Source organism: Trichomycterus rosablanca, chromosome 4, assembly GCF_030014385.1.
Source record: "Trichomycterus rosablanca isolate fTriRos1 chromosome 4, fTriRos1.hap1, whole genome shotgun sequence".
In the NCBI taxonomy this organism is placed as follows: domain Eukaryota; kingdom Metazoa; phylum Chordata; class Actinopteri; order Siluriformes; family Trichomycteridae; genus Trichomycterus; species Trichomycterus rosablanca.
The window spans coordinates 24,144,975-24,157,717 of NC_085991.1; the positions used below are offsets into that span (position 1 = coordinate 24,144,975).

Below are 12,743 nucleotides of genomic sequence, written 5' to 3' on the forward strand. Positions count from 1 at the left end.
TGTGGTGCAAAAAAGGTTGGGGAGCGCTGCTGTACATGTCCACTATTAAACTCTACACTGGCTTTAGTTTGAGACACATCTCAATGATAATTAAAGGAAACAGGATGCACCTGACCACATTTGGTGGGCCACATTAAGAGATCTGAATACCCTTAAGATAAGTGATTTGAGTTTTTCATTTGTACTTGCGTTTAAAAAAAAATTAAATAAGATTAAATAGATAAAAATTAGAAATACATCCATTGAAATTCAAATCCACAAGTGTGCAAAAAGTCTGAATACTTTCTGAATCTACTGTATATACTTATTCACAATATTTTAAAAGCATTACTAATAAAATCTTAGCTAAATATTACAGCTGTCTGTATTTTAAATACTGCATTTATAAAATGTATTTAGGACTAAATACAAAGACTTCATTTTTTGTATTAGAAATGTATTCTTCAGTGCCCAAACCTGGTAACGTTTCACTGGTTGAGAAAATGAATTGACCTGGCGTTTTTTTTTTAATTAAGTGCCATGTTGATTGTAAAATATGGGTAAGTGTAAGTGCTAAGGTGTGTGGGTGTATATGTTTGGTTCACTGGAAGGCCTGGTGAAAGCGAGGCAGGGTGGTGGTTGTATTCAGGCTTGGTGAATGCGTGTAACTTGTGTTGAGCGCATGTGTCTGTGAAAGGGTGTGCTGATGCGCAAGTGTGTGGATTGTGCTGAGGGGATCAGGTACATCCTGAGAAGGGGTCATCACAGGAAGCCCCTCCTCCTGGCTGTAGGAAACTCCTAAGGCTGACCCTGCCCCTTGACCGTAGGGTAAGAAGTTAAAAAGCGGAGACAGAAAGTCTAAAGACGCCGTCGTCTCTTGAGAGGATGTAACAGCAACGTTAAGCTTTGGCGTCTCCTCGGCCTGCAGCTCCAGCAAGTAACTTTCCAGCTCGGCCCTGAGCTGTGGTGGTGGAGGCGAATAGGAGGCGTGGCCTAACTGGTACGGATGTGGCTCTGTCAGTTCCAGTGGCTCCGCCTTCACACGCAGTGGCTCGTGGCCGTGGCTTTTCTTCACGTGCCGGGTCAGGTGGTCCTTGCGCCCAAAGCGCTGGGCGCAGTATTGGCACAGAAAGTCCTTGCGACCTGTGTGCACCACTAGGTGGCGCCGCACATCCTTGCGAGTGTAGAAACGGCGCTCACAGTGTTCGCACTGGTGACGCTTCTCCTTCGATGTGGAGGTGGCACTTTTGCCAGCATGGGCGCGCAAATGCTCAAGGAGCAGGGTCGTGTTGGGGTATGGCCGCATGCATACCTGGCAGGTGAGTTCGCCGCGATGTGCCGCATGCAGAGCCTGGTGCCTCCGAAAGCCCAGCTTGGTGTTGTAGCTCTTTCCGCACTCAGCACAGGTGAAGGCCTCCTTGTTGGGGTCATGCGTGTGCAGATGATTCTTGAGGTGGTCTTTGCGGTGGAACATTTTCTCACAGTAGCTACACTTGTGGGTCTTCTCAGGTGAGTGTGTCGCCATGTGGCTGTGAAAAGAAAATGCATTACCTTTTAATAAATCCAATTAATATCATCCAAGAATTGACTGGCTGATATTCAATGTTCCACTGACTATGGAAATAAAGCACCGATGTCTCCTCTGACTTAACCGTGGAAACAAAATTAATTTAAGCCCATTCCTTGACATTGGTCACACACTGAGTCCAGCCCGCACAAACGCCTTACATACAACATGCATTTTTAGGCACAATTTCACTTTCTTGTTGATGAATAGGATGCATTTTTAAACAAACAACAAACACTGCAGAACACTAGGGGGCGCCTATTTGTGTGAAACCAAAATATTTGTATACTTACTGCAAGGTCTATTTATACTGTCTGTATACTATAGATGACTCTGGTATAGACAACATTCATTTACAGTAGTGATTGACAGTTGGGCTTCATTAGAAAAAATCGTTCGAATGCAAAGTCATTGTAAATTACATTACCCACAGTCCAAAGCAAAACCTTTAAAACTGAGCTGATGACAGAGAGTTTGTCTGCAACACCAGGTTACCAAATGCCAGTTTAAAAAACAATAAGATCACTACTTAACTCTAAAATCTAAATCGTATCATGCTCTAGAACAGCGCTCTCCAACCTTTTTTGCACCACGGACCGGTTCCATAACAAACAAAATTTTACAGATCGTCAGGGGAGAGGAATTCAAAATAGAATAACTATACTGCTCACAAATTAGCTTTTTTCACTGCAACGAGATGCTGCTTCCACCTGGGGGTGATATGAGATGATAAACACCCATGTGTTGGAAAAGGAAGCAGTTTTCATTGCTAATGGTAAGATCTGTAATTATTTATTCTTTCTTTTTTTTTTTCTTCCCAATTGTCTCCCCTAATCTAGTCGTGTCCAATTACCCTGATTGCCCCCTCTGGCACGTACAGTCAGTACAGACTGCATTTTTCACCTGCACGAGTCGAGTTCATACACCGACGGGCACTGTGTACGGAGGGCCACACCACCATCAGCATTATTCCTCAGCCCTGTGCAGGTGCCATCAGTCAGCCAGCAGGGGCCGCAGTTGCACCAGTTATGAGGACCTATGATCCGACTTTTTACCCCTAACCCTATGAACAATAGCCAATCGTTGTTCATGCAGCCGCCCAGCCCAGTCGGAAGGCAGATCTGAGATTCGATACGATGTATTCAAAACCCCAACTCGTGTGTGCTAGCGTACTTTTTTACCGCTGCGCCACTGGAGCTTTATTTATTCTTTCTGTGCGGCCCGGTAATAAATGACCCACGAACCGGCACTGGTCCGTGCTCTAGAACACACCTGGGCATTGTATGACCCCGAGACCACATCTGACCCTTTGGCTGTCCCCAGGTGGCCCACATGAGGTCAGCGGTAATTAAGAAACCAGACATAATTAAGTGTACGTCATGCATGCAATACAATAGCTTTGTTTTGTTTTTTAAAGTGAACTGCCATTTTTCTATTTTGTGCATGTAAGGTTTTAACAAGACATGGGCTTTTAAGTATTTATTTACTGAAGTTAGATGTAAAGTTTTAGTTTAGTTTTAGTTTATAGAAACTGGACCGCTGTATTAAAATCGCTATCACGATACTAAACACACTTGAACGATACAGTCACATGGGTCACATCTGAAGCTTTGCTAGCTAAACTGCAAAAGCAACAACAACTTTTTATTAAGTTTTACACATCCAGGACTGGAGTCCAGACCAGCTTTGTAATTTCAAAAAATAATATCAGAAAAAAGGACTGAAAATATGAGGTAATTAGGTAATACCATAATTAGACTACAAACACTCACTCTCTCACTCACTGTCTTAACCGCTTATCCAATTAGGGTTGGTTGGAGCCTATCCCAGCTTTTCAATGGGTGCAAGGCACACAGTACAACCCTGGACGGGGCGCCAGTCCATCGCAGGGCAGACACACATCCACATACACACACACACCCATTCACCTATAGGGCAATTCAGTGTCTCCAATTAACCTGACTGCATGTTTTTAGACTGTGGGAGAAAATTGGAGCACTCAGAAACCCACGCAAACACGAGGAGAACATGCAAACTCCGCACCAAAAGGACCTGGACCGCCCCACCTGGGGAACATTACGAGGAAGAATTTCAAAGATATTCCTTTGCAATACTTGATCATATGACTGCAAACTTGTGTGTACTGGTGAGACTCATTTGAACCCCAGAACATGCTAGTGTGAATGCATGGAAAACAAATTTTAATTTTCTTTCAAGAATATGATACAGACTGACCAACACTATTAAGCCAAATCAGCATTGAAAATGGACTTTACTTTTAACAGCCTTCTACAATGCTGGAGCTTCTTAAAACTGAATATTCTCTTTTAAATAGAAGTGTTATTTAAATGCTATTAAATTGTTTTTCGGAAAAAAAACGCCCAATTTAGAGGAAAACCGCCCAATCTGGCAACGCTGGAACGCGCAGAGCCCGTTGGTGCCTTTATTTGTAGCAATAATAAGTAGTATTAGTACTCAGTAGTAGTAGTACTTCTTCTGTAATTGTGTTGGTGGTTGACGTTCATGTTGAGTGTGTTACTGCACTATTTTGGCGGAGAACTACTTGCTTGAGGTGCGCTGTTGAATTGCGTCCCTGTGGGAACCTGCGTGCAGAAATGCTTCCGCAAAAAAGTAACACCGGCAAAGCGGCCACCCCCTGGCTCCGCCCCTGACTGTGGATGCTCGTTCACTCACAGCTGTTGAACTCATTTATGCCTAGTTCACACTACACGATTTTTGCCCTGATTTTCGCTCGGCGACTGGTCGGCGCTTGATTTTCCGGCTCGGGAGCAACTCAGCGTTCGATCGGCGATCAAAACTCGGCTCTCAATCGCTAAGTGTGAATTATCCAACAACTCGACCCGACCGGCTCGTCGACCGCTCGGCGACTGGATTGAGTTTTCTAGCACGTCAGATATCTGATCTCTGATGTGCGACTGGAAATGAGTGACATGTCGAACAGCCAATGAGAACGCAGGATACGGGGTGAGGGGAAACGCAGGAGAGGAGTGTAAACAGGTGGGACAGGGGCATAATAAAGTTTATATCAGTATACACCGGCACACACACGTTTTACAGTATTTCTGATTTGATCGTCCTCTACAAAACATAATACCCACGCTGCATTGCAAAATTATTAATTAACCTCAAACTTACTATAGAACAATCTATACTGTTTGTGTTGCCAAATCCACTCAGAATCATTTATTTTTCCTCCTTGATTTTACGCTGCACATTTGCACAAAAACACTTTGATCACTCGCTACTTGCTGACGTGCATTTTTGGACGTGGTATCATTAAACCCCTCGTCACTTCTCACGTGTGTTTTTGTAAAGAAAAAAAGGGAGACCAGAGAAGCTCGTCTGCGATTCCAGTTGGTGATGGATCGTGTAGTGTGAAACCCCCTATCACCGATCAGTCGTGTAGTGTGAAATATACACCGACTGAAAGACTCCCGAGTGCAAGAGATTCAGTCGTGTAGTGTGAACTGTACAGCGACCTGACGACTTGGAAAGTCGTGTAGTGTGAACTTGGCATTAGCCGCTAATATCCACCGTGTTGTAGGTAACGTAATCAGAGCGGTAACGCTGAGCACTGGCTTCGTGCCTGTGGCGTACGTCATCACGCACCGACGTATGCATATCGATCGAATTCGTTTAAAAATCATATCACCGTTACTGAAACATTTTCTATCGCGATATACAGTGTATCACAAAAGTGAGTACACCCCTCACATTTCTGCAGATATTTAAGTATATCTTTTCATGGGACAACACTGACCAAATTACACTTTGACACAATGAAAAGTAGTCTGTGTGCAGCTTATATAACAGTGTAAATGTATTCTTCCCTCAAAATAACTCAATATACAGCCATTAATGTCTAAACCACCGGCAACAAAAGTGAGTACACCCCTTAGTGAAAGTTCCTGAAGTGTCAATATTTTGTGTGGCCACCATTATTTCCCAGAACTGCCTTAACTCTCCTGGGCATGGAGTTTACCAGAGCTTCACAGGTTGCCACTGGAATGCTTTTCCACTCCTCCATGACGACATCACGGAGCTGGCGGATATTCGAGACTTTGCGCTCCTCCACCTTCCGCTTGAGGATGCCCCAAAGATGTTCTATTGGGTTTAGGTCTGGAGACATGCATGGCCAGTCCATCACCTTTACCCTCAGCCTCTTCAATAAAGCAGTGGTCGTCTTAGAGGTGTGTTTGGGGTCATTATCATGCTGGAACACTGCCCTGCGACCCAGTTTCCGGAGGGAGGGGATCATGCTCTGCTTCAGTATTTCACAGTACATATTGGAGTTCATGTGTCCCTCAATGAAATGTAACTCCCCAACACCTGCTGCACTCATGCAGCCCCAGACCATGGCATTCCCACCACCATGCTTGACTGTAGGCATGACACACTTATCTTTGTACTCCTCACCTGATTTGAACCAAACAAATTAATCTTGGTCTCATCAGACCATAGGACATGGTTCCAGTAATCCATGTCCTTTGTTGACATGTCTTCAGCAAACTGTTTGCGGGCTTTCTTGTGTAGAGACTTCAGAAGAGGCTTCCTTCTGGGGTGACAGCCATGCAGACCAATTTGATGTAATGTGCGCCGTATGGTCTGAGCACTGACAGGCTGACCCCCCACCTTTTTAATCTCTGCAGCAATGCTGACAGCACTCCTGCGCCTATCTTTCAAAGACAGCAGTTGGATGTGACGCTGAGCACGTGCACTCAGCTTCTTTGGACAACCAACGCGAGGTCTGTTCTGAGTGGACCCTGCTCTTTTAAAACGCTGGATGATCTTGGCCACTGTGCTGCAGCTCAGTTTCAGGGTGTTGGCAATCTTCTTGTAGCCTTGGCCATCTTCATGTAGCGCAACAATTCGTCTTTTAAGATCCTCAGAGAGTTCTTTGCCATGAGGTGCCATGTTGGAACTTTCAGTGACCAGTATGAGAGAGTGTGAGAGCTGTACTACTAAATTGAACACACCTGCTCCCTATGCACACCTGAGACCTAGTAACACTAACGAGTCACATGACATTTTGGAGGGAAAATGACAAGCAGTGCTCAATTTGGACATTTAGGGGTGTAGTCTCTTAGGAGTGTACTCACTTTTGTTGCCGGTGGTTTAGACATTAATGGCTGTATATTGAGTTATTTTGAGGGAAGAATAAATTTACACTGTTATATAAGCTGCACACAGACTACTTTTCATTGTGTCAAAGTGTCATTTTGTCAGTGTTGTCCCATGAAAAGATATACTTAAATATCTGCAGAAATGTGAGGGGTGTACTCACTTTTGTGATACACTGTATATCGATATCGAATTATTGTCCAGCACTACTTGTATGTCTTTGGACTGTGGGAGGAAACCGGAGCACCCGGAGGAAACCCACGCGGACACGAAGAGAACATGCAAACTCCACACAGAAAGGACCTGGACCACCCCACCTAGGGATCGAACCCAGGACCTTCTTGCTGTGAGGCGACAGTGCTAACCACTTAGCCACCGTGCCGCCCCATTGTCCCACTGTAACATCTACTCTTACCAGTAACAGCTTATCAGAACTGTACAACAGACTGCTTATTATAAAGATGTACAATTAGTATTTAGCAGAATTAAGTTAACAGTCCCAGTTTCTCATGTGGCCCCTTGGAAAATTTAATTTCCCACCTCTGCTCTAGAGTCACAGTGGATACCTTTACAAAATATAATGAAGCAAAGGCAAGTCTGGGTCCAGGTTTTTAACCTACCCATCATAGTCTTCCAAAATTCTACTAGTTTCCTGGCTGAATTTGGCTTAATAACCATAAAACACATATTTTAAACAGATAATACATGAATTAGATCATTATGACCTGAGAGTCGGGATGTAAAATACACTGACTGCATTTCATGCAACAAGAAAGATTATCAGAAAGATCAGCATGCATCATTCATTAAAAATACTGTGATAATACATTGATAAACGAGATAACACTGATAAATTAATATAAAAGTAAAATACTAGTTTGTGTTAACACTACATACATACTAAATACAGTATGGAATTTTAGTCTGTGTGTGTGTTTGTGCATCCATCCATCACTGAATGAGACCCACCGTAGCAGTTTGTACTTGGAGACGAAGGCCTTGGTGCAGTCGGTGTGTGTGCAGCGGTACGGTCTCTCTCCCGTGTGCGAGTACGAGTGCACCTTCAACTTCTCCACGCTGTTGAAGGCCTTCTCACACTGTGTACACAGAAAGTTCTTCCTCCCTTTCCCCTCGGACCTCCTCTTCCTCGCTCGATCATGCTCTGCTGGGTTGGGGCAGTCATCGTCAGGGGCGACAGTGGCCATGGTGACCTAGCAGGGGCCAGCGACGCGGTGGACACAGGTGATGTGTCCGGATGCTGACGGAGCAAGAGAGGCTGAATCTTTAACACCACAGAGAGACCAGGCGCTAGGGGAACAAGAGAGGATGAGTTCAACAACCATTCCTGTCATAAGTGCAATGACCTTTCCCATCATGAGTGTTAGAAGAACCCCCATCTGATGAGCGTTTCCGTAGTGAGTAAATTAACCATCTTCTTTAGAAATGTAACAGCCCTTTCTTTAATAAGCATTTTAAGTGTGACCAACCCAAACATATGCAACTACCAACCTGATCAATAATGGCATGCATATCATAATCATGGGTATAACAACCATCCCAATATTATTATTATTTATTAGGATTTTAACGTCATGTTTACACTTTGGTTACATTCATGACATTACAGGTATTTACTCGTTACACAAGATTCATCAGTTCACAAGTTTAATGTCAAACACAGTCATGGACAATTTAGTATCTCTAATTAACCTGACTGCGTGTCTTTGGACTGTTGGAGGAAACCGGAGCTCCCACACAGACACAGAAAGAACATGCAAACTTCACACAGAAAGGACCCGGACCGCCCCACCTGGGGATCGAACCTAGGACCTTCTTGCTGTGAGGCGACAGTGCTACCCACCGAGCCACCGTGCCGCCCCCATCCCAATATAAACTCTCTGATTACCATTCACATCATAACTCAAACAACCAATTCTATTAGTGTAAAAATCCACAATTACATTAATAAAGTAATGACCTTATTATCAAATGTTTTACAACCATCATAACAACCATCTCCATTAATAACATAACAAGACAAACTGATGACCATCCACATTATTAGTGCAACAACCATTCTAAGTCGGCAATCATCCTAATTGTAAGTGTAACAACCATCCCCATCATGAGTGTAGCAACATGGAATTAAGAAAATAGCCAGTCGTGTGACAAAATCCATGTTTTCCTAAAGACTTTTGCATGTTCTTTACTCTCAGACATCACTAGTCACTGAGAACCTTTTCTGTTAATTTGTGGCAGTTTAGTTCTACAGTTATTTTCAGTACCTACTTTTTTTATTATTTTGTTTATGCATTTTCTCCTCTTTTTCTCCCAACTTTAGCTTATCCAATTACCCAACTGCATTATGCTTCATCTCTAATGATGTTGATCTCCACCCTGGTTAAGGAGACCCGAGACTAACACACACCCCCTCCGACACGTGTGCAGTACCGACTGCATCTTTTTACCTGCACGAGGCGAGTTCATATGTGAATCATTTGCTGAACATATGTATGTAGTTCATATGTACGGAGAGCCACACCCTGATCAACGCATTACAGAGATGGGGACTCGAGTCCGAGTCGCACGTAAGTCGCACACACAGCAACTTTCGTGACTCGCAAAAAATGACTTGTGGACAGCAAAAGTCAGCAACATTAGTTACGCTTGACAATTATATATACATATGATTCAACATCATTCTGATTGTGTCATTTTCTGCTCTCTAATAATTAGGGATGCATTGATACCATTTTTTCCCAACCGAGTACGAGTACAAGTACATGTATTTTTGTACTTGCCGATACCGATACCAATACCTATTTAGAATACAGTTTTTTTTAAAACAAAAACACACGTGAGAAGTGACGAGGAGTTTAATGATACCACGTTCAAAAATGCACGTCAACCAGTAGCGAGTGATCAAAGTGTTTGTGCGCTGACTTGATGAAATCAAGGAGTAAAAGTAAATGAATCTGAGTGGATTTGGCAACACGAATAGCATGGATTGTTCTGTAGTGAGTTGGAGGTTAATAAATATTTTTGCAATGTTGGTGTTTTGTTGTTATGTTTTGTAGAGAACGATCAGGTCAGAAATACTGTAAAACGTGTGTGTGTGTGTGTGCCGGTGTATTCTGATATAAACTATATTATCCCCCTGTCCCACCTGTTTACACTCCTCTCCTGCGTTTCCCCTCACACCGTATCCTGTGTTCTCACTGGCTGTTCGACATGTCACTCATTCCCAGTCGCACATCTGAGATCAGATATCTGACGTGCTAGAAAACTCGAGCGCTCGGCGAGCCGGTCGGATCGAGTTGTTGGATAGTTCACACTTAGCGATCGAGAGCCGAGTTTTGATCGCCGAGTGAACGCCGAGTTGCTCCCGAGCCGGCAGATCTAGCGCCGACCAGTCGCCGAGCGAAAATCAGGGCAAAAGTCGTGTAGTGTGAACCAGGCATAACGCAGCAACGTGCACTAGGCACACGGTATCGGATGTTTAGTATCGGAGCCTCGTTTGCGAGTACGAGTACAAGTTAATGAGCGCGGTATCGGGCAAATACCCGATACCAGTATCGGTACTCATGCATCTCTACTAATAACGCTCCGGCTGCAACACATGCAATGGGTAAAAGTTCCAGCTTCCGGCGAAGCGATGAAGTGTCGCTCCCTACTTAAAATGGTGTAATACCCTACATGTAGTGCACTTCACAGTAACAGATAATGTGAATGGAACGCGCCTACAGAATTGGCGCTAATGATTTTAGGAACCGTTTTCTGAACCAATCAGGCCTTCTGATTTTAATTATTAGTAAGAAATGCTGTTATTTGCATGTATTGCAGCGTCACACAGATGATCGTCAGTGAAACGCTTGATTGACTTCCTAACGAGTTTGTGTTTTACTTCACAACCGGGAAAAGTTTGGAGGTTTTTAATTATAAGCACATTTACAAAATAACGGATTATACTCTGAATGGGAAACACGCTTATAAATTTAATAGCATCTGGAACAACATAAGCTAATGTAAGCAATATTATGGATATTTTGCTGTGTTTTGAATTTTGGCCGCTGTGCAGTAATTTGCAATGAAAACAAAACGTCAGTTTAAGCTTTTAACTGGTACCTAGGAAAGTAAAGGCACGAAGTAAAACGGCAAAATACAGTCGCTAATCTGTTGTTTTTTATCTGAACTTACATATTATTTGTTACATACGCTACATTCTCAATATACGTTTTGTGTATATTATATTGACTTGTGACTTGACTTAGACTCTAGCCTAAAGACTCTGCTTTACAGGTAGAGACTACAGTCATAGACCCCAGCTGCAACTAGCCTCTCTAGACTCAACTCTAAACTTTTCGTTAGCCTACTGGTGCATAAATTAGTAATGCAACAAGAAATTGCTGTCTCAGGCTAAGCAGCCAACTGACACTTTACTTTTGGAAGTATAAAATTGGACAACTGTGTAAAATAATGAGTACAATTTCCACACAGCTAAAATGTTCAACTGAATTGAGAACTGGGGAATTTGGAAGCCAATTCCACACGTTGATCTCGTTGTCATGTTCGTCGAATCATTCATGATAATTTTTTGCTGTAATGCAGGGCACATTATCCTAGGTCACTACCATTAGGGAATACTGTGGTCGTGACGGGTATATTAGGTCTGAAACAATGTTATGGTAGACGGTATGTGTTGAAGTACTATTCACATAAATGCCATGAACCAAGATTTTCCTGCAAAATTACCCAGAGCATCACACTGCCTCTGCTGGTTGGCCTTCTACCCATAATGCCATCATGATGCCAGCTCTACCTCAGGTACGCAACGCTCATGCACCCAGCTGTCCACATGCCATACATGACCATGATTAGACCATGGCATTAATTTCCACTGCTCCATTGAAATTGTTCTGATGCTCATAAGCCCATTGTAGGTTATTCTGGCAGTGGACAGGGGTTAGCATAAATACTCTTGTGGGTCTGTGCCATAGGCAGCAAGCTGTGATGCACAGTGTGTCCTGGCACCTTTTAATCATAGCCAGTATTAACTTTTTCAACAATTTATGCTATTGTGGAAAAGTGAGAAAAAAATGGGTGAAGGATGGCACATCTGTTGAGGAGGCTAATACACTCCTCAAAGACCACGACAATGCTTTAGCTCTGGATATCGCAAAAGTCCTCAGATGCAGAGATAGGGACTCGACTGTCGCACGTAAGCCGCACACACAGCAACTTCAGACTCGACTCGAACTCGTTACAAATGACTCTGACTCGACTCGTGACTCGCTTAAAATGACTTGTAGACAACAAGTCAGCAACATTAGTTACGTGTGACAATTATATATACAGGGTGGGCCATTTATATGGATACACCTAAATAAAATGGGAATGGTTGGTGATATTAACTTCCTGTTTGTGGCACATTAGTATATGGGAGGGGGAAAACTTTTCAAGATGGGTGGTGACCATGGCGGCCATTTTGAAGTCGGCCATTTTGGATCCAACTTTAGTTTTTTCAATGGGAAGAGGGTCATGTGACACATCAAACTTATTGAGAATTTCACAAGAAAAACAATGGTCTGCTTGGTTTTAACGTAACTTTATTCTTTCATGAGTTATTTACACGTTTCTGACCACTTATAAAATGTGTTCAAAGTGCTGCCCATTGTGTTGGATTCTCAATGCAACCCTCTTCTCCCACTCTTCACACACTGATAGCAACACCGCAGAAGAAATGCTAGCACAGGCTTCCAGTATCCGTAGTTTCAGGTGCTGCACATTTCGTATCTTCACAGCATAGACAATTGCCTTCAGATGACCCCAAAGATAAAAGTCTAAGGGGGTCAGATGGGGAGACCTTGGGGGCCATTCAACTGGCCCACGACGACCAATCCACTTTCCAGGAAACTGTTCATCTAGGAATGCTCGGACCTGACACCCATAATGTGGTGGTGCACCATCTTGCTGGAAAAACTCAGGGAACGTGCCAGCTTCAGTGCATAAAGAGGGAAACACATCATCATGTAGCAATTTCAAATATCCAGTGGCC

The 12,743-nt window shown here is 43.4% G+C and overlaps 1 protein-coding gene across 1 annotated transcript; it reads right to left on the bottom strand.

Moving 5' to 3' along the window:
• Positions 1-371: 371 nt before the first annotated feature.
• On the bottom strand, positions 372-7,893 carry plag1 (pleiomorphic adenoma gene 1). Its single transcript, XM_062993114.1, has 2 exons — positions 7,658-7,893; positions 372-1,508 (listed from the first exon to the last, which is right to left on the bottom strand). The coding sequence occupies exons 1-2, from the start codon at positions 7,891-7,893 to the stop codon at positions 581-583; spliced, it is 1,164 nt and encodes a 387-aa protein (XP_062849184.1). The 3' UTR covers positions 372-580.
• Between the last annotated feature and the right edge of the window lie 4,850 nt (positions 7,894-12,743).

What these genes read in the sequence shown, in the direction of transcription:
- plag1 (XM_062993114.1), bottom strand. Translation starts at nt 7,893, where the DNA reads ATGGCCACTGTCGCCCCTGACGATGACTGCCCCAACCCAGCAGAGCAT. An exon ending in TCCAAGTACAAACTGCTACG is followed by an intron (nt 1,509 to 7,657) that starts GTGGGTCTCATT and finishes TTCTTTTCACAG; the next exon opens with CCACATGGCGACACACTCAC.